The 26212-nt window shown below is 38.6% G+C and overlaps 1 protein-coding gene across 2 annotated transcripts in view; it reads left to right on the top strand.

Annotated features, from left to right (window-relative positions):
* The window catches only part of LOC129514423 (serpin B7-like), a 51246-nt gene that overhangs the window by 4446 nt on the left and 20588 nt on the right, over window positions 1-26212 (top strand). The window contains exons 1-2 of one of the 2 annotated variants that reach the window (XM_055332974.1): window positions 19929-19960; window positions 24928-25113. In XM_055332974.1, the coding sequence (XP_055188949.1) occupies window positions 24946-25113 (168 nt within the window). In that variant the 5' untranslated portion in view covers window positions 19929-19960; window positions 24928-24945. Of the gene's footprint in view, window positions 1-19928; window positions 19961-24927; window positions 25114-26212 lie in introns of those variants that run through there. The other variant, XM_055332973.1, reaches the window with a different exon arrangement.

The raw sequence follows: 26212 nt of genomic DNA, 5'->3' as shown, positions 1-26212 counted from the left end.
AAATCTTTAAGAAGGAAAAAGCTTACTCTTTTAAATAACTGAAATATCACTGTTTTGGAGCTTAGGGAGTGCATCGGGTCCCTAGGGCTGCTATAACAAACCACCACAAACTTTGTGGCTTAATTAAAGCAATATAGATGTATTGTCTTACAGTTCTGAGGATGAGAATTAGAAATCAGAGTCAGCAAGGCCAACACTTGCTCTGAAGACTCTAGGGAAAATCCTGGCTTGCCTATTTTAGCTTCTGGTGGCTCTAGACTTCTTTGCCTTGTAGATGCATCATTCCTGTCTCTCCACATGCCATCTCCCCCTGAGTCTCTGTGGCTGAAATATCACCCTCCTTTGTCTTATAAGGGGACTAGTCATTGGATTAGCACATACCTGGGTAATTCAGAATGATTTCATCTTGAGAGTCTTAATCAAATCTACAAAAATCTTATTTCCAAAAAAGATCATATTCACCTCTACTGGGGGTTAAGAATTAGGTATATCTTTTGGGGAAAGAATACAATTCAACCTATAACAGGAGTGAGGAGGAGAGTATTAGAGAAGAGGTGGACAGTGGACATGGCCAGATCATGGCAAGATCAAGAATACAGGAAAGTTTTTGAAGGGCTCTCAGCAGGGAAGTAACATGATCCACCTTATGTCTGAAGACAGTTGTCCTGGATGATGTTAGAGATCATATTGGAGAGGCAAGAGTGGAAGAGGTGAAGGCAGTTAGGAACTATATTGCCAGAGTTCAGATGAGAAATGATGGTGATTTGCATGAAGGTAGTCCATGAAGAAATGATGAGAAGCAGACAGATCTGAGATATATTTTGGAGGAGGAAGCAGTAGCACTTGGGAATGGATTGCATAAGTATGAGGGAGATGGAGAAATCAAAGATTACCCTCAAAATTTTGTAGTGAACCACTAGGCTGAGAGAGCTTCCATTTATTGAGATGGGGAAGGCTGGAAAGGAAGAACAGGTTTGGAAAAAGATCATGAGGGCAGATTTGTAGGTGAGAGGTTTGAAATGCTTGTGTGATGTCTAGTAGACATTGGAATATAGGAATTAAAGGTGCTCTTTCATCTGGAGATGCAACTTTGGGAGTCCCCAGTGGTGGGTGACCATGGAAATAATGGGAGTGGGCGAGATCTTCTGGAGAGAGTGGGAAAAGAGGGATCAGAATTTAGAGCACAAAGCAAATAGAAGGAGCCAGCCAAGGATACTGAGGGTGTTGTATAGGCCCCACTAGACTTCTACCCACCTCTGAAGAAGATGGCTGTGGAGCAGGGAAAAGTGTAGGAGATTTAGAGGCCTGAGTTTTGTTACACTTGACACTCATTTGTTCTATGTTGAGCATCTGTTCTCTTTACAACCAAGTGCTATGAACACTATTACTTTTTAAAATGGTTATGTAAAGTAAGGATGTTACTAATCTTTGCCTCTCCATATATGAATATTTAGGAAGAGAAGAGTCACTTAATATGATGAAATATTTCACTACATTCAGTGGCACGTTCTATATTAATTTTATTTTTCAATCATCACATATTTGATCATAAGACAACTGTATAAATATAATAACAGAACATTTAAAAATAAATATTGAATGACTCTCATGCCTATAACATCAGAAGATAATTGTGAATTAAGAAGTTGATGATAGGGATCCCTGGGTGGCGCAGTGGTTTAGGGCCTGCCTTTGGCCCAGGGCGCGATCCTGGAGACCCGGGATCGAATCCCATGTCGGGCTCCCGGTGCTTGGAGCCTTCTTCTCCCTCTGCCTGTGTCTCTGCCTCTCTCTCTCTCTATGTCTCTATGAATAAATAAAATCTTAAAAAAAAAGAAGTTGATGATATTTGTTTGAAGTTAGGTCATATCCTTATTTTTAGATTCCATCAGAAAAAAAGGGGAGGGGGCCCAACTATTGTGGTCCAGCTACAACTCTGGGGATACGGTTGGTTAGTCACAGACTCGCTTTGTAATTATGGAAAGGAGCTGAAGAATGGATGAAAATCTAGCTCTAGAAGGGGACTGGTCATCCTAATGAATGTCACACAAATCTCTGCTTTTTATTATCAAAATGTTGATGTAATTTTTCTGAACTGCTATAGGGAGTTGTTGAAATCTTTGTCTTCTCCATGCAACTTTGTGCTTCAAACTCTCCTAGTGCTTATTTTATTTGAATAAGCATAAATAATATGCTAACAAATAGAAACAACTAAGATCGCTTCCAGAAAGTAATCTGGTCACTAGAATAAACAGAACTACAGGCTTTCTGTTATGTTATTAAATATTTAAAAATTTTCAACCTGAAATGATTTTATGTTTGAGGTGGTCTAATTTTTACTGCTTTAAAAATTGGTAAACAGTTCACTTTAAATTTATGAGTAGTTCTAAAAAAGGCTTATTGTATTTTAAAATAATTCTGGGGAAGTCACAAGCAGAACTAAATTTGGTAATGTTCAAAATCATCAGATGCTTGACATAAAGGATGATTACTTGTCCAAATTTTAAGGTGTTATGGGAATATAAAGCATTTATGTAGAGCACATTTTAAAAGAGAATCAGAGAAAGGGATTTGGGGTTAAAGAATCATAATGTAGGTGAGTTGCAAGTTGTAGTGATACCTTTGATTTGGGTTCATAAGGAGAAATCGGTGGCCATTGGGCAGAGCACACTATCTGTTTTCCTTTGTTAAAGATCATGTTCTTTGAACATGCACTAAATTATTTTACTAAATGAAGGACTAATTTTTGGTGACTTAAATTCTGTCATTTCACCATGCCATGCTTTGAGAATTCCATGACTTGGGAACATATTCCAGGTCAAGGAACCCAGTAATGAACAAGTTTGACCTGTGTTTCTAAATAGGTCACTATAAAGAATTGCATGACAATATGATTACAGTTGTGTAGTATTTCCCAAGTTATGAAAACAGAAACTGCATGCCATTTACGTGGTATGAACTGAATTGAAGGCAAGCCCAAGAGTGAAACTTAACCAACCTTCAGGGTAAAAGAAAATTCTCCCAAGACATGGACTCTGATGAGTGATGAATGATCTGATACATTTGGATGAATTTTTCTCAATGACCTACAGCCTTGGTCCCAATGTCTGAAGTAGAGTAATGTGAAAGCAGATTTGGTTAGTTCATCTAAGGAGATGCTGCCTCTATTCTTCTGTAGCTTGTACCCCAATGACACTGAGTTTGGAGCTTTCACAAAGCCACGTTTGTTATCTGTCTGATTCATATTCAGATAAATATGGAGTGATTGAATAGTTTGGCCTTTGGAGGAAGTCAGGTCTCTGCTTGTTTGGAGTTCTGACTGTCCCCACTTCTTTCTACATCGCATGTATGCTCTTTTCCTGCTTCTCCCGAGCTGCTGATGGAAGTGTCCTCTTACACTATTCTTCCAGGAGTGACTGTATCCAAGAACCAAGGCTATTGTCCTTTTTTTTTTTGAAGATTTTATTTATTCATAAGAGACACAGAGAGGGAGAGAGAGAGGCAGAGACACAGGCAGAGGGAGAAGCAGACTCCATGCCTGATGTGGGATTCGATCCTGGGACTCCAGGATCATGCCCTGGGCCAAAGGCAGGCACTAAACCACTGAGCCACCCAGGGATCCCAAGGCTTTTCTCCTTATGGGACATGCAACTCATATTTTAAAAATTAGAGTAATTGGTTTCACTGTACTCTGTCGTGGGGTGTTTTTCTTGGAAAATAATTCTAAGATTCGTAGAAAATTCAAGTGAATGAAAATGGTCAAGAATTTTTTGAAAGAACTTGCCTTAACAAATACTGAAATACACTTTTGTTAAACAGTTTTAATTGACAAAAAATAAACAGACAAACAAATGACATGGAATTGAACTCAGAAATAGACTGTTACATACTTGAAATTAGCTTGTGCTGGATGAGAACCACACAGGCAAGAGAGATTAAAGAGATACTACTAATAGGATAATTGGTTATTATTATTAAATATGTAGATCTTCATTTTATAAAAAAGAATGATAGAAGGAAACAAATTAGCAGGAGACACGGGTAGTTAGGTATTGGATCTCAGAGCAAAGAGCGAGTTTCTAAACATAAGGGCAGTAGAAAAAAATCACATATTTTTAATTGCATAAAAATTTTTAAAAGGAGTGGAGAGGAGAGGAGGGATGAGTAGGCACAGCACAGGGGATTTTTTAGGGCGGTGAAACTACTCTGCGTAATTCTATGTAATGGTGGCTACATGTCATCAGACGTTTGTCCAAACCCATAGAACATAAAACGGCAAGAGTGAACTCTAATATACACTATAAACATTGGGTGATAATGATGTGTCATTGTAGGTTCATCAGTTGTAACAAATGTACCACTCAGGTGGCAGATGTTGATTCCGTGGGAGACTAGATCTGAATGGAGGCAGAGCACATGTGGGGAATCTCGACCTTCCACTCAGTTTTGCTGTAAAGCCAAAACTGCTCTAAAAAATAGTCTATTTAAAAAATAACATTTTTTCTATGTGTATATTGTCTGAAAAAAATAAATTGTCTGTTCATGTCTCTTCTACATTTTTCTACCAAGTTTTTGGTCCTTTGCCCTTCACATTTAAGAGTTCTTTACGTATTAGAAGTTGGCCTTTTATCTGCGATGTATGTTGTCAGTTTTTCTATAGCTTGACTTGTTTTTCAGTATTTTCGGACGTGCATTAATTTTAATTTTTTAGTCGACTTTATTAATATTTTCTTTTATTGTCTCAGGATTTTGAGTCATTGTTAGAAAACCTTTTTCTTCACAGAAGTTAGAGAGGAATTGACCAATAGTTTTTTTTTAGTACTTCCATGATTCAGTTTCTTTTATTTAGGTCTCTAATGCATTGGAGTTTATTCCTTTGTGTGTAGGGTGAGATATGGATCTGATTTTATCTTTTTTTCTAAATGACTACCCACTTTTCCTAGGATTGTTTATCTAAATATTCATCTTTATTCCATTGATATGGGATGTTACCTTTATTGTATTCTAATTTTCCACAGGTATTTGGGTGCAACCGTAGACTTTCTTTTGACTCTCGTGTGCTTCTTTAATGCCTGCTACTTGATTGAATTTCTTTTGTTTGATTTGCTTTTGTAACTGATTATCTGTGGCTTTCCAGATACACTACTACAATATCTAAAAATACAGGATTTTTTTTTCAGTCTACTCTTATTCGTCTGATTGTGTTCTCTTGTCTAAGTGAATTTGCTAACACCTTCAGTGCAGTGACATGTAGTAGCAGAGAGAGTGGGCATCTTTTTTTCTTGGACTTTAAACTTTTTTTTTTAATCAGAAATGGGTATTGAGTTTTGTCAGTGGCTTTTTCATCATATATCGAAATAATCATGATATTTTTTCCTTAGATTTATTAATATGGTGTATTATAGTAGTAAATTTCCTAATATTGAACTAACCTTTCCTCTGTAATAAATCCCACAATGTACTGATGTATTGTTTTCTTAATGTGCTATTGGATTCTATTTGTTAATATTTTGCTTAGTATTTTTGCATTTATATTCATGAGTGATGTATGTCTCCTCTCTACCCTACTGTCCTCATCTGTTTTAGATATCATTCAGTGTTCCTTCTTTGAAGGAATTGGGAAGTTTCCTTTCTTTTCAGTGTTCTAGAATAATGAGTCCTAGGACTATCTGGCCTTTGTAAGTTGGTAGAATTCTGCTGTTAAACCATCTATACCTGATGATTTTTGTGGAGTAGGTCCTTAATAATGTTATTTCTCCAATGGAAATCAGTCTGTTTAAGCTTCTCAGCTCAAACTGAATTTTAGTAATCTGTATTTCTTTAGGAAATTATCCAGTTCATCTAGATTTTCCAATGTATCTGCATCTACCTGTATATTTACTTATTTTCTATTTCTTACAAAAGTATTGGAGATTGCTAGTTGTAGCATTTTCTAATAGCTGGTATAAAATCCTTATTAGAATTCCTACACTTTTATCATTTGATACTGAAATCCATCGATCATCTTTTGTCATGTGAATTGAGATTTTTCTGGTTTTTGGTATGATGACTAATTTTTTATTGAGACCTAAACATTTTGAGTATTATGTAATGAGACTCTGGTTCCATTTAAATCTGTTTTTGTAGGTTTTAATACATTTATGATCAGAGAGTACATTGTAGGCCACTCTGGTGGGCTGTGGTTTTAATGTCAATTTAGTTGTAAAACTCTTTGCAGTGCTATTTTGGTCTGCCCCACTGTTGCATTATCCAGAGGCCTATGTGGAATGCACCATAATTCGCTTCTCAGAATATTCACTTTATTGATTCTGTTCAGTTTTACAGATGAGTGGAACAAGGGTGTGCCTGGGACTTCATATACAAATATGAAGAATGCTTTTCTCCGTGTCCTGCCTCTTTGTGATCCTCCTCAAACTCTCTAGTTTGGGGGGGGGCTGTTTGTTTGCTGGTTATTATATTCTTCATTTTACTTCCTTCAGGGTGATGATAGTTGACAAGATTCTACCTCACAGACTGTGTTCTCAGTGCAAGTAGGAAGGAGTAGGATTTTATTATCTGTGTCTGCAGCCACCACCAGTGAGTGGACAGGCATGTCACACTGCTGGTATAAGGTGGGGATATTCACCATGGTTTCACCCCTCTGTCTCTGCAACAACTGCACCAATGTTGGGAGGGTGGTTAGGGGTGCTACTTCTCTCATGACATTTGTCTATTTAGGTGGATAGAATTTAAAGGGCTCGGTCCTTTAGGGCTACCTTCTTCCTAGACCTCTGGCTAGAGAGAACAGGCTTTGCTTAAACATTTTTTTCCTACCTGTGTTAAGAGTTCCAGAGTAAGAAAGGAAGAAGAAATGTGTGGGAAATATCAGAAAGGGAGACAGAACATAAAGACTCCTAACTCTGGGAAACGAACTAGGGGTGGTGGAAGGGGAGGAGGGCGGGGGGTGGGGGTGAATGGGTGACGGGCACTGAGGGGGGCACTTGACGGGATGAGCACTGGGTGTTATTCTGTATGCTGGCAAATTGAACACCAATAAAAAATAAATTTATTATTAAAAAAAAAGAAACTTAGGCTGGGATATATAGGAGGATAAAAACCCGGAAAATTTAACACTACATTGAACCTCTAGTCCTGAAGTTTTAGCTATTCTTCCTTCTTTTTTCCCCTTTCAGAGTCTTCTCATGGTTCCTTTATGGCTTTTGTTCAGGGATTTTAGTTGTAATTTGTAGGGAAAAAAGGAATAAGGTATGACTAGAATTGGAAACCACTGTCAATGAGGTGGTGGTGGTGGTTGTTGTTGTTGTTTTTGTAATTTCAGTTTCAATTTTCCCTTTTACTCAGGAGTGAATAGGAGGATTTTTACTACCCATGTGGAAGGGGCTTTTGTGACTTGTTTTTGTTAGTTAAACTCTAGTTTTGCTGCAGCGTGATTAGAAGGGATTGTTTATACTATTTTCCCTTATTGGGGTTATTGACGGATGCTTTCTTGGTGACCCAGAATACGATGGATTTCTGTGGATAAGCCATGGGCATTTGAGATGAGTGTGTCCTCTAGTATCAGGGTATAGAGTTTGTAGATATCCATTAAGATTTACTCTGCTCACTATGTTGTTTAAATTGTTTAGCATCTGACCTTATTTTTTTTTCATTGCTCTCTACATACACCCCCCCACACACACACACAGAATGTTACTGCTTTTCACCAGAACAAAGGGAGATGATAGTCTCATGAAATGTAGTCAGAATGGGAAAAAAGCTGAACTTCCAAGAGATGTATATGTACTTTGCATGGCTGGGAGGAGTGGGTGGGTCTCATGTCATTAGGTGTTCTGTGGATGGGGATAGTGCGAACTTGTACAAAGGAGGAAGGGATGAATAGAAAGTGGGCATAGTTGTGGTCAGGATTTGTGATGTAAGGAAGGATATTTAGTCACTGCTATGAGTGAAAGTTTGGGGATGAGAAGAGATATCTAAAAAGGATCTAGGAGGGACTTCTTTATGTGGCATGCTTTGTGAAATCCTTAGAATGGTCTCTTTAAGGAAGCCTAAGTAAATGGAATGGGATTTGTGTTTTCTCTGAATGTGACTTTTTGCACAGACTGGATCCCAGGGGTCCCAGTTTTTATTCTTACTTTTGTTTATATTTTATTCATAATTAAATTAACACAATTTTAAATGAAATGATAATAATAAATGTTTTAATATTTCCTTTATCTTCATAGATTTGCCATTAGTTTATACTCATTTAATATGTTCTTTATGTTTCATATACCCATACATAGTTTTTTTATTTAAAGACCAGAATCTCTATATGCTTGACGTCTCCACTCAAAAAGGCACCCCTCTTTAAGGGTTTGCATGGGTTGGGAAAGTATTACTCCCAAAATAGTGAGGAAACAACTCCGTGTTGAATTGGTTTATGTTAGTTTCCTATGAGATCATATGGGATTCTCTGTTTCTCACAGGCCCTTATAAGAACTGATGGGCTGCCAGCTATTGTGGGCACATTCATGAGTAAATTGATCAAAGCTTAATTAACTGGGATTATATTAATTATAATGTATAAATGAATATTTTCCATGAAATATGATGATACTCAAATTGGGGTGAAAAAATAATTCAGGAAATCCAAAAGGACCATTTATTGCATTTATTTGGCAGTTGACATTCTCTGATGGAAAAGTGGACTCTAATTTGCTTTTTAAGAAACTAGAACTGGGGGTGCCTGGATGGCTTAGTTAAGCACTTGACTCTTGATTTTGGCTCAGGTCCTGATCTCAGGGTTGTGGGATTAAGCCCTGAGATGGGCTCTGCACTGGGTGTGGAGCCTGCTTGAGATTCTCTCTCTTTCTCTCTCTCTGTGTCCCTCCTCCTATACCCCCCTTGAGGGCTCATGTACACAATCTCTATAAAACAAAATTAAAAGGAAAAAGAAACTAGAACTGTATTTTATTTGGGTAACCTCCCTGTCACAGTCTGTTCATAAATATCAGAGAACTAAAAGAGCTCAAATAGGAAAGGTTACTAATAAGCAATAGTGAGGACTCAGTTCTCTGGAAAACTACCATTCATTATTCTGTTGTTTGTGGCCATGACGACGTGATGAAATGACTTGGCACAAATGAGTGAAAACTGATAAGGCCTCCGATATTTGAAATTCTGATGAGAAGAGATTGTAGAAAGTTCCAATGACTGCATTCATTTAAATGTCTAAGGAGAATACTCCATCACTGTATTTATGGCTGGGCGAGAGCTAAGATTATTCATTTCTAAATAAAAGAGGGATGAAGAAAGTGGAAGAGGTAGAGACAGAAGGAAAGATAGGGTAAATACTGACATGTAAATAGGACATGTGGAATAATGGAATTGTTTTGTGCCCTGCCCATCGTGTAACAACAGAGAATACACTAAGAAATAAAAATAGACCTAACATTCAAAGCATTTAGGATGAATTAACCATGAAATTAAGCCATGGAACTTGCTGCTGCAAGGTTTTAGTCAAATAGATAATTTAGATCAGAGGATTAGATACGGTAAACACAGTTTGAATTAAAATTTCAATGTCGGCAATTCAGAACAAACAAAAACACCTGGCAAAACAAAATGCAAATGACTTCAGCTTACAGAGAATATCCTAATCTATTTTTTTAAATCCTAATCTATTTTAGGATGTGTAGGAAATTTCCCTTACATGATGTTTTATTGCTATTCTTATTGATGGGCTTTAATAATAACCTCCAAAAGTAGTGTTCCTGAGGAAGAGGCAAGAAGGGATGCAGTATGAATTCATTGCTTTTCAAAGGAAGAGTCGTCATGGTATTGTAACCAGGGGTTTTCCCCATCTCAGTTGTGAAAAGAGAAACTTGATGGAGAAAAGGTTAAAAAAAATTCATACGTCAGTAAATAGGAGACCATTTAGTGAGGGGAACACGCATTTGGGAGGTCTGCAGATCTTCCTCCCCTTTCTCCTCCTCTTGCTTCTCCTCTTGCTCTGCCTTTCCACGGGCTGATCTGTCCTTTCATATTTATTCAATAGAACTGAATCCTTGCTAGCCCACCAGTGAGAAGTCAGCAAGCACTGGATTGAAGACTATAAACCTGAAACGAGGGGCAGTTGGGTGGCTCAGGTCATGATTCCTGGGTCCTGGGATCAAGTGTGCATCAGCCTCCCCGCAGGGAGCCTGCTTCTCCTTCTGCCTCTGTCTCTGCCTCTCTGTGTCTCTCATGAATAAATAAATGAAATCTTAAAAAAAATAAACCTGAAATGAAAGGCAGATCTTTTTTTCAAGATTTCATTCATTTAATCATGAGAGACACAGAGACACAGGCAGAGGGAGAAGCAGGCTCCCTGTAGGGAGCCGGATGCAGGACTCGATCCCAGGACCCCGGGATCATGACCTGAGCCAAAGGCAGACGCTCAACCACTGAGCTACCCAGGCACCCCGGGAGGCTGCTCTTGTCTAGACTATTGGTATACCTTGTGGAGTGTTGCCTGCTTGCTCTGGGAGCTCACTAAGGAGCACTTGGTGACAAAGAAGAAGATGATGATGGGTGTGATGCGGTAGAGGGAACAGTGAAAATCCATAAATGCAGTCCTCAGGGGTCTCCTGCAGGCTGAGCTCTCAAACGTGACCGCACATGAACATTGTGAGGCACCCAAACTGGTCTCCTTCACCTTCAGGAGGTCAGGACACGAAATGTGGATTTCTGGTTTTCAGCACTGTTTATTCTCTCTCTCTCTCTCTCTTGTAACTTGATTTAATTGTATACTATTGCTCTCTTCATAGACTGTCATTCCAATCAAAACTTTTAAATTATGTTTTACCGTTTGTGGAGTTTTTGAAGCATATGCAGAAAAGGGGGAAAGAGTCTACAACAAACCCCGTATCCACCAGCCGGATTCAACAGTAAGCAGCAGTGGCCAGTCTGGTTTCATCTCTGCCCCTTGTTTCATCTCTACACCTTTCTCATTCGGCCGCAACATGGGGTGATTTTTGAAACGAATCCTTAATAAAGTAGCATTTTTAATGCTTTCAGGTCTTTCTGATGTGAACATCCTCTCCTGGAGGACCCTTCCCATTTCTCTTTATTCTAAAAGAGCCCAGCTCCCTCTTCCCCATCCCTGCTGCCATCACGACGGCTTCAGCCTGCAAGGACCTCAGCCTCCTTAAACTCCATACACTCTGCATTTCTCATTCTTTTTATGCATTTTAATGTCTTTTAACTCTAAGTGTACTGAAAATTCCATGAGGACAGGGATTTTTTTTTTTCATTCCTTGTATGTGCCTTTACGGTTCCTACTTTAGTATCTGTCTATCAGAAGGCACATGATCAAGAGTTTTTGTTCTGTTCTTTGGAAAAATCGGCATTAATCCCTAGGCTACTCCTCATAGAGAACATGTAGAGAACCACTATAGACCAACACCCTTTCCATTAGTTTTCTGTCACTGCAGAAACTGTGTATTCTTAGCCCAACTACAGAGCTTTAACCAGAGGTCACAGCTTCCTCAACCCATACTTCATATAATCCTGAATTTACTCCTAGTACCTGCTTCAAACCCTTCTCAAGTGGAAGCTGTTTATTTCCTATGAACTCCTTGTCTGAGGCCAGGAGGAGAAGATAAGAGCTTTTCTCTGGCTCCCCACCAACATCTTCAGAGAATTTTTCTATCATCTTCTCCTATTGCCCTTTCTCCTTTAAAACTCTAAACACTTAAATCCACCCTTTCTCTCCAAGCCTGGCTATTTCCCATCTGCCAGACTCTTAGAGCTCTAGAGGACTTTGGCATCGGGGTCTTAGTTCCTATTCGTGATCTTTCTCCCACAATGTCCCTGGCTTGACATCCATTTGGTATACTGTCTAATATCTAGCCTCTTGTCCTCCTCAGAAGGCCGCTTCTTTGAGCACATGTGGACCTTGTTACCTGCTAGAGTGGATCCACTTCAGAGTTTTGAGCTCTTTACCCCAGTCACATTTACTGATCTTTGTGTGGCTCAAATTCCCATTAAACATGCTTATAACATCTTGCCTTCCAGCATAATGATGTGCAAAATCTTACGGTCCACCTTCTAGGTAGCCTGCCAAGGTTCACTGTGCTTGCGGCAGGTACAGGAATTTGGGGCTGGAGCCCCATGTGCCGATGTCCATGGTTCTGAAATCATCTCTATGCTCTGGGAGATTGTGAAGAGGCTCATGCTGTATTATGCTCTGTTGAACCTGGACTTCATGATCCAGCATTTCAACCACACTCTCATTAACACTAAATTCAAATCCACCTCGTCTGCGTTTATAATTCAAAACCCAACCATTTTTTTCTCTGTGTTGCTATTGGGCTTCATGCTGCTACTGCAGAAAAGTCATGTAACCATGCTACTTGATTCTTCTTCAAATATTTAATTCTAGCCATAGCATAATGCCAGGTTTTTAAAAGTTCCTGTAGGGGCCTGGATCCTTGCTTTGCCTTTCTCATAAAGGTAGAAATTTCTCAGGGGGCCTTCTCAATGAGCTTTTTTTCTTCTTTCTCTGGACCCTTTGTCTGGTAATTTCTTTCTTGGTTTTAATTACCATTTAGGTGTCAAAGACTCCCAAATTAGCATGTATATCACCAAACACTTCTCTCATATACAGACTTGAATTTCCAACTACTTTTTCCAGCTGGATGTCCTATAGGCATCTCAAATTCAATACATCAAAAACAGAACCTGTTCTCTCTTCTTCTTCTGTCCCGTATCCTCTGAATTCCTTGTCTCTGTTGATGACATCATCATCCATCCAGGCAGCAAAGCCTGCCATACCTCCACTCCTCCACACCACTTCACTAGGTATTTGCCAGCTATTTCTAGAACACATCATGTACACTCATTTCCATGGGCTTTTACTCGGGCTGTTCTCCCTCCCTGGAATGCTTCTCCTCTTCATTCCTCAAGATCCAGATCAGATGCTTGCTCACTTGTGAGGCCTACAAAGACTCCTACTTTCAATTAATTATTTCTTCCTCAGAGCTCTCACTTATTTGCTTTTCTGTCATAACATTTTACCCTAGGTCATTTCATTAATTCAATAGCATTTTTTTAAGGCTGAGTATAATACCAGACACTGTCATATACATGAAGGAAGAAAGAGGAATGATTTTGGGTCTAGATAGATTACTTTGTTTTATTCCACAGCCTTCTGATTGGAAAGGTGGGCATTTTATTCACTTTAATTTATGCCTTCGAAGAGAAGATATGCTTAGCAGTTCACTTGAGGGTAGTAATAGGAGAGTATGCTCCAGATAAAGCCTTCATATGAAATGTTAAAGATAGAAAATTCAGTAGTAACAGTGAAGAAAATGTAGACATATTTGGGCCATATAATGGTTTGGTAATTCCCCAAAGTGCTTACTTATAATTATAATTTAATTGAAGCAAGGAGTCTATCAAAAGGATGTTTGTGTGTGGGTATTTATGGGTACCATGTATGAACAAAACAAAACAAAACAGAAAAATCTCTGTTTTTCACCTGGTCCCAAGGATAAGCATCCGCCAAAAAACTGTTGAGATGACAAATCTTGGGAGACGCATTTCTGCTAGGTGCTTTGTCATAAAGTATAATATGAGTGAAGAAGAGACCTTATTCCCATTTCTTCATTGGACCAAATGAAGGTGTTGATCTCCCCTTTGACAATTGTGAGGACACCAGGAAATAGTATTCCTGGTGGGGACACCGGTGTTCCTTCATTGAGCAGCAGCAAAGATGAGGGATCCTCAAGGATCCGGGAGATTGAGGATGTTGATCAAGGTACCAGAACAGAAGAGAAATATGGAAGGCTCATGGTGGCTTTAGCCAACAAGCAGACTTTTTTCTTTGGGAACCCTCAAACATCATAGCAGGCTTCAATCCTGGGTAAATAAGTGAAGACAAGAGACAGTCAAATTTAGTCAAATTTATGATTCACGTGACTTCATCTGTACTCATGAACTGTTAAGACCTATGGAAATTTGGGTTATCATTGTATGGCAAGAGAGAATTGATATAACATGCCAGTTCCTGTGGCTCAGCTTCCTTCTCAGACATGTGTCACTTTGGGATTAGTTAGTTCTAAATAGACTATTGCAAACACAGTAGTAGGAGGGTTGTCTGAGTTAAAGTGGAGAAGAAAACATTGGTGAGACTTTAATTATGGTTGACTCTTGATAATTCCAGGAGGATTATCCAGTTTATGTGTCACATAGATCCCTTACCTTTTACCTACTGGCTATTTTACCACTAGAAAGTACTTTATGCCTACAATAGGCGGATGATAGAAAGGATATGGAATTAAACATGCTCCATGCACTCCGAATGCAGAGAATAGGAAATCCACTTGTAATCCTGTTTTCTGTATTAACAACAATCATTTCCATCAGAAAATTTATTGAAACTGCTAAATCAAAATAAGTGTCAAGGATTATTTATGACTTTATTTTTCTCTACTATTACATTACTCATAAACCATCATGGAAGTGAACAATGACTATTTGATTTTGGGTAAGCTAGCTGGATCCTTTTCTTACATGGAAAGAAACAAAAATATAAAATTGATAAGCCACTGTTAAGATTATGGCCTCTTCAGATTCCAATAGCTTTTTAGAGTAGAAGACCCAGTCTTTTGGGTAAGCATTGGCTATCCTCTGGAAAACATTCAGCCCACAGAACTAGGTTTGCGGTTCCTTCCCTGCACAGCAGATGCATGTGGGTACAGCACAGAGCTCAGCCATGTGATTCTAGTGCTGGGACTGGAATGTGTGCCCCTGTATGGTATGTTCTAATGGCAAAGTTGTCAGCAACCAATTGATCCTAACCTACCTTTGCCTACACATGGCCACTCATCAAGGGGCAAACCCATTTCAATGAAATGTAGCCTGTATTATAGCAGGGAGGATCAAGATGTTGCAGATGTGGCTTTCCATTGCCAGATCAGAGGGTGGAGAAGAGTCTGGCTGGGTAACAAGAATGAACTAACACCCCAAGTTTCAGCTTCTCTCTGGGGCTGCTCAGTTCAGGTAAGCATCTGGAGAAGCCACATGAGATTACAAACCCAACAGATACATTTCTGGAAAATTCCAGGCCAGAAAAAAAAAAAAAAAGAAACTGGTATAAAGAGTAAGTGAGAGAAAGATGGAGGACGGTACAAAAAGAAACCACTTAAAATAGTTTGAAGTCCAGATGAACATCTGAGTTGGAGAAGTGATGAAAATATTGTATTAAGCTCTATTTTAGGCTCTTATGCTAAGCACATCTTCACGGGATAATGTTGAAAGGAATTAGACTACAAGAAATCAATGAGAAGTTGCAATAAGATTTTATACAAAACTCATGGAAAAAAGAAAAAACAACAACAACAACAAAAAAAAAACCAAAACTCATGGAGTCCCTGCTGTCTAACTTTGGTTTACTGATGATCCTTCTCACAAATAGAAGGTATATTTTGAGATAGGCTGGTAAATACTCTAGATCCTGAAATTTTTTGTATGTTTACATTAAAATCAGTGGCATTATAAAGAAGAGAGTTGGGCAGATTACCCCTTCAAATCTGATTCGTGTACAAACTGAGTGAACCCCATAATGACCGCTTTAGTCAGATACTATTTTGAAACCTGGTGCAAAGGCTAAACGCTTATTAACTTCTTTAGGGACAGTGCTTACTCTGAGTCACAGGCAAACCATCCCACAGGCAAAATCTACACATCAATAAGCAGGTGCTGGAGCAGGAAGGGTGTAGACTACACCTATGGACAGTCTTTAAAACCTAATTCTCAAGTTTTTAGGGAAAAAGTTCTGGTTAGAAATGCTTGTTTCTGGGACGCCTGGGTGGCTCAGTGGTTGAGCATCTACCTTTGGCTCAGGGCATGATCCCGGGGTCTGGGATCGAGTCCAGCATCGGGCTCCCTGCCGGCAGCCTGCTCCTCCCTCTGCCTTTCTCTCTCTGTGTCTCTCATGAATAAATAAATAAATATTTTTTTTAAAAGAGAAATGCTGTTTCTTTTAATTAGATAGTGGTCAATGAGGCTTTCCACTTGCCTCTTCTCTGTCCCTTTCCTAAGTGCATTGGGAAAATACGTAGGACTGAACAGTCCAGAGCGGTGTGGAAACACTTTCTTTATGAGTGAGAATGCATTGCTTCCAGAAAGGAGATCAGAGTTTCATCACTGTGTATGTATACCAGGATGCTGGCGTGAATATGTTACTGATTTGCATGTTTAAAAGGTTGTTCCTGTTTTTGCTACTGTAGGTGAGAGCTAAGCTCACTGCTAAATCTCAAGAAAGAAGGCCAATGTGGCCAATGATCACATGCAGAGCCTGAAATTTCTCCAGGTGCCTTCTCTGGTGGGATTGCTAGGTTTGGGGATTGCTGGAGGGAACACTGAGACCCCTGGTCTCCCAGCATGCACCATGCCTGTCTGGTGTCCAGTTTCATTTGGCATCCTATTCTTTACCTCACTGCCACTCTGTTTATCTTAAGCTCAAGGCCCCCCGCCCACCCATCCTCCATCAAAATTTGCCCTCAGGAGTAGATGAGTTATCAGTTAATATACAATGCACTTGATCCTATTTCTGAGGCATTTTATTCCCTTATATATTTTAATCGACTTTTTAAAATTATGAAATGTAACTTGGATACATAAAAGTGCATTCAATATATGCATAGAACATTGCCAGAATCTCGGAAGCCTCCTCCTCATCCTTTTACGAACAAAACCTTCCCTCCTCCTAAGAGGTAAGAGCTAATAAAGGTCATTATTCCTTAACATAGTCTGCCCACCTATGTAAACATCCTTAAAAATTCAATTTTGCTTGGCCTGATCGTCTCATAAGGGGAATCATAATGTGTGTATTCTTTTGTATTTTACTTTTTTTTCAAAGAGTTTTATTTATTCATGAGAGACACAGACAGAGAGAGGCAGAGACACAGGCAGAGGGAGAAGCAGGCTCCACACAGGGAGCCCAACATGGGGACTCAATCCCGGGTCTCCAGGATCACGACCAGGCAGAAGGCTGCGCTAAACCACTGAGCCACCCGGGCTGCTTTGTGCTTTACTTCTGACTGTGGCTTGGAGACCCCATGTGTCTTGTCATGGTGATTTCAGGCATCAGTGAGCAGATGAGGACATATTTTGGGTGTCAGCAATACATTTTGTGTGTCTCAAGATAGTTTGAATTAAATGACCATGACCTGGTTTGGAGCACACTTTGGGGGTGTGCTAGATAAGCAATGGTCTGGGAACTGTGGCTGAGAGGGGGGAAATGTGTCCCAGTGGGCATCCCACCAGGACTAAGGGGGTCTCAGGATATAGGACTTTAAGCACTAAAACCAGGTAAGTCTCAGGCAAACTGGAACCAACCGAGCACCCTGGTTCTTCTGTTCATGTAGCAACCTCCATGCCAACAGATGTCCCCTCCCCAGATTTTAACACTGAGCTTGCACTCCCAACTGCCCATTATTCCTGAAAGTGGTCCCCATTCGTCCTGTGATGAAAATCTCCTTGTATTATTTATCACTGTGTTATTTTCAGAAGGATGGTGCTATCACACTAGAGGGATAGTAGCCCAAAAAACCCCAGATTCCAGAAGGTAAAATGATATATAAAAAACAGTTGAGGCGATCCTACTTTTTATGTTGTATGTAATCACATGTAATACACTATAGCAAGGGCAAAGTAAGCACGGAGGGGAATTAAAATTATTGAGGGCCTATCCTACACTAAGCACTATGGTGGTATGTTTTCATAGTATATATGGTATAGTATATAGCATCTATATGTGTACACATACATTCATGTGGGACTTTTTTTTTAAGATTTTACTAATTTATTTGAGAGAGAGAGACAGAGATACATCTCTGTTCCAGCTTGGCAACCCTATAATGAGAGAGAGAGAGAGAGAGAGAGAGCATGAGTATGAGTGGGAGAAGTAGGCTCCTCACTGAACAGGGAGCTGGACATGGGGCTCAATCCCAGGACCCTGGGATCATGACTCTAGCCAAGGGCAGATGCCCAACTGACCAAGCCACCCAGGTGTCCCTGTTCATATGTTTTTAAATAAAAATAGAATTGATCTGAATTCTGATTTTATGGATAAGAAATTGGAGGCTCAGAGTAAGTAAATTATCAGTTCAAGGTCACATGCTGATAGGGTTGCCAAGCTGGAACTTAACCCTAGGTCTAGTATTTTATCCTTCATCTAATGCAAGCTTATACGTGATCTAAGAAACGAGGAGTCAAAATGAGACCACAAAGCTGATCAAATAGACCAGCAGTGCCCTCTTCACCCTGCCCCCCTCCCTGCTTCTCACATAACAGGAAAAACAACTCTCAATGCTTTTGTTGTTTAAAACCACTTGATTGAAATATGATTGACTGCGGGGTGATTTCATGGGTGTAGACATATCTCCAATCTCAAGTGCTTTTAATTAATTCTGGCTTGTATCTTCCTCCAGACATCTAAATATCATGCTAATGCTTTTTTTTTTTTTTTTTTTTTTTTTTTTACATTTTACTTTTAAGGACTATCTGTAAACTTCCTTTCATGGAAGGAAGATGTGCCTCTTGGATAACCTATTTCCCACCTGACCCCTACCGACAGTTTCCTCCTAGCATCTTTGCAGAGATCTATCAATAGCCTTGTTTAGCTCAATACTTAATATTTAAATCATTACAATTAAGAGAATATTACCCACGGCTGAGCCAAAAAGTGTAGTAGCATATACATTTCACTGTGTCATCTTTGTTTTCTCTTGAGGTAATAATTATATATATTTTTTGAATTTTGTTTTTGTTAGTGTTCAGTGTTCTGCACTAGCTTATTCATCTGCTGGAGGTAGGTCTCTCCTTGATTGTATTGTTCAAACACATCTAGCCCTCTGATAGGATATCGACCTTAGAGTGGATAGGAAGGAAGGGGTAAAAAATTTCTTAAATTAAAATAGACCAGAAATAAACAAATAAGCTTTGGGGTCCCTTGGGGTATTAGATCTTCAAGTTGGACATTTGGGATTTAAATGATCAGGATATTCCCTTCTAGCATTAAAACATGCAATTAAAATGAAGGCAAGGTGGGCAGATGCTTGTAGGAATTAATGTATAAGGTAAAGTCAGAAACACTGTAAAGTAAAACCCAACCAGTGCAAAAAGAGTGAGCTCACCTGCTGTCCTCAAACACAGAAATCCCATCTCTTAGCCAGTGCAGTGCTTGCTTCCTCCACTGTGTCCCCCAGCTCTTTGCCCCCTCTCCTTCTGGGAGGGGGGCACTGATGACCTCCTGTGACAGTATTACACACCTTGGAGTATGAATCCTTGAAGCTGAGGCTTTGTTAGATACCAAAATCCAAGGAGAAAGTAGAATTCAGCAAACAGCAATAACAAAAACCAGTGATTGAATTTGAAAAGCATGCCTTTCATATAGAAAAATACCGAGGCACCTGGGGGGCTCAGTGGTTGAGCATCTGCCTTTGGCTTAGGTCATGACCCCAGGGTCCTGGTATTGATTCTGTGCATCAGGCTCCCTGCAGGGAGCCTGCTTCTCCCTCTGCCCATGTCTCTGGCTCTCTCTCTGTGTCTCTCATGAATAAATAATTAAATCTTTTTTAAAAAAGAAAAGTACCAGGTGTAGCACAATATATGAATATTTACATATACTACATAAAAATACTATGTGATGCTAATATCAAGTTAAAATTTCATGCTAAATTATACTTATTAGAACATCTATTTTGACTACTTTGAATTGGATCTGTAGCTCATGTGCTACACATTTCTCTTAATTTACTTTATAAAGGGCCTTAACATAATTACATTTTAATGCCATTATTTAAAACTTCCATGGTCATCACAAAAGGAAGTAGGGAGTGTCTGAGTCAGAGGCTTTATATTTCAGAGTAATGCAAGGAACTCTTTCAGACTCACCCAACCAGCTGCTAACTTCCTCTATGAAGAGAGTAAGGTAAATATTTCTAAAGCCCACAACTTAAAGTCTGGCCAGACACTTTGAATGAGAGTAATGAGGGAGAGAGAGAGAGAGAGAGAGAGAGAGAGAGAGAGAGAGAGAGAGAGAGAACAATGGCTGTTTCTCTGTACCTGAGGGTCTGAACTCATCAAACAATATCAAAATCATTGCCTAGTTCTGCCCTCAGCTTCTCTATCTTATGGCTTGTCTATGGCTGACTTTATGTGGTGTCATGGGGAGAAGGGCAGGCACCCCTATGCAGGGGATCGGAGACAAGTAGAACACATCATATTCCATTCTAGAATAGGTAAAACAGCACTTGGGGAATTGTGTACAAATCTAGATTCTATATTTCCAGTGTTCTTATTTAAGAACAGATTGTGATTTTTAAATAAAGCATAGGAAAACCTAAGTTTTGAGATTAAAATTCAGCTTTAAAAATCACATAGCAATGTGTTCGTCTACTTAGGGATTTATCAAAATTTGAAACCAGGTTTTAAGAGAAATGGAAAGATTTGAAAATACTTCTGTAGAGAAGTAACTATTGATAGCATTACATTTGACTTCTATGATAAGAATAAAAATTAAGCATGCTCGATATTAGTTACTCGTTTTTTCCCCCAATGTTTATTTAATTTAGTAAATACAGGTTTATTTTTCTTCAATAATGTACCATGAAATAGGATTATTTTTCCTTGTACAGATGATAACCTTGGATTAGGTAATATTTTGATCATTTAAGGCACATAATTTATCAATCAGGTATAGTATGCTTAGGTCCATAAAATACCATTATGATTTCATGTTTTTTAAATTTTGTTTTGTCTCTAGCTTTTCCCATGCTTTATTTCAAAATTATTTTTCTTGCCTTTTGTTAGTCTTTAAAAAAAGATTTAGTGAGAACGTATGTATTCTTTTGTTTTGACATAAAAAAATGTTGACTCTAGGAAGGAAGGGGTAAAACATTTCTTAAATTTAAATAGACCAGAAGTAAACAAATAAGCTTTGGGTTCCTGTGGGGTATTAGATCCTCAAGTCGGACATTTGGGATTTAAAAACCTTCATGAATCTTTGTTAATTTGTGTTAACTTGCAAATCATAAATTACATATCTGTATTTTAAACTAAGATATTTGTGTAAAGAATGTAAGAATATAGTATGTTTTTAGTGGGATGAAAAAATTAATCTGAAGCCAAGTTCTTTCCTGATTTGAAAAGAACCTTCCTTCATTGCAATGTCTGGACAATGGCATGCTTGGTGGTATCATACTGATGCCTTCTGTGGCTTAATATAATTTATTTTCCTTTTTCATTTTGTTTAGTTATTTAACTGGGACGCAAATTATTGGATACTTGTGCATGGCTTGTTTGAACTTAATTTATTTCTGTTGGTACTTGTTTATTATTTTTTTTAAAGTTGCAATAAAAAGTAATTAGAGGAGAAAGGAAAATCAGTTTTGGTATTAATGCTAATATTTATTAATCTGTCACCTGATGGAACCTTAGGAACATAAAAAAAGTAACATCTTTTTTAAAATTTTTTTAAAAATTTTGTATATTTTTTTATTGGAGTTCAATTTGGCACCTTTAAAATATTGTTTATCTATTTGCCAGTGGGATTTAGATTTTATATCAAAAGAGAAAGAAAGAATCTTGCTTTCATTCTGGGAACTGGAGTACACCAGCATAGAGAAAGATAAAAACAATTATGTGAAGTGGAACATACTATTTGGTATTTTTTTTCAAAGTGCATAAACATGCCTGTACAGGAATATTAAAGACTTATGATATAGTACCGTTTATCATTTTAAAAGTCATTGCTTAAGAATTTATACGGTCTAGGAAAGTTTCAGATCATTTTTTTTTGTTTGTCTAGTATGGTTTCTCTGCCATAAAATTTATCTAACTCATAAAAATGTGTACTCAGTTATTTCAATGAGCAAATTCCTGTGTAGTTTCTCTTTTCTTCAGTACAATGATAGCTTTGTGAAAAGTTACCAGGATGATTAAAAAATTAGAACTTGAACATTTGTGGTTATTACATAGAAAATGATTGAAGGAATGATTTTTAAAAACATGAAAGGGCTCCCCCTTTGCCCAGAGGGTAAAATAGTAGGACATACTTTTTATTAAATTTTTTTTTCAAGATTTACTTATTTATTTTAGAGTGAGAGGATAGAGGGAGAGAGAGAGAGGCTGTGGAATGGGTGGGACAGAGGGAGAGGGAGAGAGAGTATACTCTCTCTCTCCCAAGCAGACTCTGTGCTGAGTATAGAGCCCAGTACAGGGCTCGATTCCACAACCCTGCGACCACAACTTGAGCCAAAACCAAGAGTAGGACGTTTAACCCATTGTGCCACCCAGGCGCCTCAGTAAGAGATACTTTTGTAAAGCACCAAGAATTGGGACTTGGCCAAAGAAAAGTACATTGAAATTTTGTACTTTGGGATATGATACTAACCAAGTAACTTCCAGACTACACTGGGCCACACAGGTAGATCCCCAGAGAGCGTCATTTTTAAATCTTGCAGGTCTTAAAGATTCAAATTACATTGAATATAGTATATCAAATATATCAAATAAATTATATAGAATATATGAAATAAACTCACAATCTTCCATGAGGCATAATTTTCATTGTAAATATTTGGAAATGATTATTACAATTTTGCTTTTAAAGTTACTTTCCTAAGAGTGATTAATTTCATTTACTATGCTTTTCAGCAAACAATATGAAGTCTTAGAAACTGTTTGAAGACAGAGAATGTAGCATACAATTTCTCTCCAAAATTAAGAAACTTCTAATGAGTACAAAATTTAATATAAAAGTCAATAATGTTTCAATTTAAATATATTTACTTCCATATTCACTAATTTCAATTGTTTCATTTAAAAACATTTTCTTAGAAGCAGTACTTATTTTTCCAATGTAGAATGTGATTTTGAACCCCTGGAAAGTTTGGAGGCCTTGTCCCTGACATACCACTCGCTGGATAAAGCTGCCTTCCATCTTTCATCCTGTGTCCTCTCCTTTTTCTGGTTCCTTCTCTCCTTTACTAGAAGGGGCTTCTCCTGTTCTCCAATAACAGCGGCCACTACTCATCCCTCTAGTTTTCATGGACTTGATATGAAATCATTAAATTTCCTGGATAATTATTAATAAACCATAGATGTTCTTTCTTGGACTGAAGAGGGTTTGGAGTGTGAATGATTTTTTCACCCTGTATTTCTGGGGACATAACTGAAGAGTGGGACCTGTATGAAAGTAGATGAAATTGACCTTGCAAAACAGCATCATTTATGGCCTTGTGCCTCAGTGATGTTCTCAGGGCTTGGAATTCCAAAGGGAAGAATACAATTCCTCAGGAACACTCTGGAAATGTCCAATTTGTGGTCTTTTAGGAAAAACGAATTTATTACGAGTTAATAAAGAATATAGAGCAGTTTCATTCAATTCATTGACTGTCCACAATGAGTCAGGCATTATATACTAGGGTTGTTTCTCATTTGTTTTTAAGCTCAAGTTTCCATTTGATAAAATAAAAATTCAAAACTTATTTTAATGTCATTTGTAACTTTGAAAGGCATTAAGTTTTTGTGACTTCAACAAAATCAACACAATGGCGATTTTAGAATATTATTCTTTCAAGCCATGAATATCTCCCTCCTCTTGACTTTCTTCCTTTTCCGTACCTGCTCCCACCTCCCACTCCCAAATGCTTTGATGTTATGGTGTGGTCTTTTTACACCTGTAAGGGTGGAAGGACACACAGTTTTCTGTCCTGTAGGTTAATCATCTCACCTAATAAGATGCAATTTAGAAGCTTAGAGAAGTTAAAGACTTGACTCAGGTCACACAACTGTTACCAACAAGGTTGGGGTTAGGACTGGGTTCCATAAGGGTCCATGACTCTTAGAACCTGCCACTCCATTAGGCATAATATCACAAAACATTCAAGGAAAATAATTTAGAGGATCCATATGAATTCATTCAGTCTGAGACAACCCCATCTTTGGTGTTGGGATCACTTGAGTATTGTGGAAAAAGTCTGCAAAGAAATGCTAAGGCGGATTGTTGAAGAATTTCATGCTGGTGGCAGCCCTATATATTTCAGAAACATTATCAAGAATATGAAGACAGTCTCATTTTCATCCTGGATTGTAAATTTGCTGTTATACCTCAGGTTCTCCAGTAAGAGAGACCTCTGTGTTGGAAAGTCCTGTGCATGTTTGTGATATGTAATATGGTTAATTACATTCTACATTCCAAAAAAAGTTAGAAAATGGTGTGAAAATAACAAATACAGGATCAAAGATCCATAATATTTGAAGTTAGGACAGTCTTAAAAAGAGTTAAGGTATATGATTACTCTAAGCACATGTATGGCAGCTATTCTGGAGAGAAGGAAGGAAATTATGTGTTAAATCTCCAAATGTTAACATTTTTTAAAATTACAGATTTAGAAAGCAAGGACTATAGTCCTGTTAATAGACTGTCTAATGTTCTAATCTTTGTTTTAGTGCAAAGAGCACTTTTGCTCTATTTCAGCTTAGAAAGCTGGGGTGATGTGATTAATGGTAGAACCCAGGAATATGTCTGCTTAGGAGTTGAAAACAGAACTCTCAGATGCCTCTGATGATTGAAATGCCACATCAAGGAGAACTGGAAATATGTCCTGGATATGAGTGGGAGAACATAGGCAGAAACATAGAAACACTGCACGAAAGAGTTTTGGTGTAAAACAAAATGAGTGTCTCATGATGCTGTTGACAGAAGAGATAGTTTTAGTGTTGGTAACAAGGATACTGGACCAAGGGAAATTTTTCTTTTTGTTCTAACTTATTTGACGGTTACATCCAAGACTGAAGAAATGAAGCTTCAAATATAAAAAGAAATGATTTTAAAAAACCATCATATCACCCAAAATGTCCTTGGAACTCATTCCATTTGTCTTTGTTCTCTAGGCGGCACTTCGTTCCACAATGGCCTCTCTTGCTGCAGCAAATGCAGAGTTTTGCTTCAATCTGTTCAGAGAGATGGATAACAATCAAGGAAGTGAAAATGTGTTCTTTTCTTCCCTGAGCATCTTCACTGCCCTGGCCCTGGTCCGTTTGGGCGCACGGGGTGATTGTGTTTCCCAGATTGATAAGGTCAGTCTCCATTATGCCATCACCCATGATTTCTGCAATTAATCATTTAGGGCAAATTGTTTCCTACAAGAGCATATTCTACTGCAATGGTCCCATGTAAATGAAGACATCTCAAAGAGTCCCTCTCCGGGTGTGAAGAAGTCTCACTGCTCGTAGCACTTGTTTTTGATATGAGAGACAGCAGGAACATACTCAGAACTGTCGCTTTGATTCTTTTCTTTAGTATAGTGGTTCTCGAAATGCATTTCCTAGACCAGCAGCATCAGCATCACCTGGAGAATTCGTTAGAAATGCAGATGCTTGGGCCCCACCTGAGACCCACTGAATCAGGAACCATGGGGATGGAGTTCAGCAATCTGTGGTTTAATAAACTCCCCAGGTGCACACTAAAGCTTGGGAAACCACTGCCTAATAAACAAATTAGTAGTCAAGTAGATAAGAAAGAAGAACAAGAAGATACCAATGAAGTCCCACTTTAAATATGAGTGACCTGGGTACCAAAGACATAATAGTACATTCCAGATAATAGCAGCCTGCCTGCACGGTTATCACATTGTCATCAACACCTTTAGAAAGTACTTTTTAACTAACCCATGCACACTACCCTGAACCATGCTGTGCAGGGAAGTGAAACAGTCATGGAATTGCAGTAGCTCAGTAGCAGGTGAGATGCCAGGCCTAGGCTGGTCTTTATCATCCCTTCCTGCCCGCTGGTTCCCCCCATATTCTAGTTCATAAAAGAGAGCTAGGGGAAGATTGTCTGCGTTGCAACCTTTCACAACTAAGCACTTGTTGAAGATTGTTCGTGCAGATACTTTAAGCTAGGGTGATTTGTTTCTCCCTCTGGATAGCTCACTGAATATTTGTTGCTAGGGAAATAACCGCAGAGTCTCAGAATGCCTTTTTTCCAAGAGCTGGAGTGATTCCCAGTTGCAGTATGTTGAACACCTTTAATGAGCTGATAACAACTAACTGCTGAGGACTTCATCAGTGTTAGGCTGTGGGATAGGTTCCATGGGTACCTTATTTGCTGCTCACAATAACACTGACGTAGGTACTATTACCCGGATTTTGTGTGTTCCCATACCATCTTAGCTAG

Source organism: Nyctereutes procyonoides, unplaced genomic scaffold (assembly GCF_905146905.1).
Source record: "Nyctereutes procyonoides isolate TBG_1078 unplaced genomic scaffold, NYPRO_anot_genome, whole genome shotgun sequence".
NCBI classification, from domain to species: Eukaryota; Metazoa; Chordata; class Mammalia; order Carnivora; family Canidae; genus Nyctereutes; species Nyctereutes procyonoides.
The sequence above is the reverse complement of the archived record's forward strand: the minus strand, read 5'-3'. Positions and strand labels throughout refer to the sequence as shown.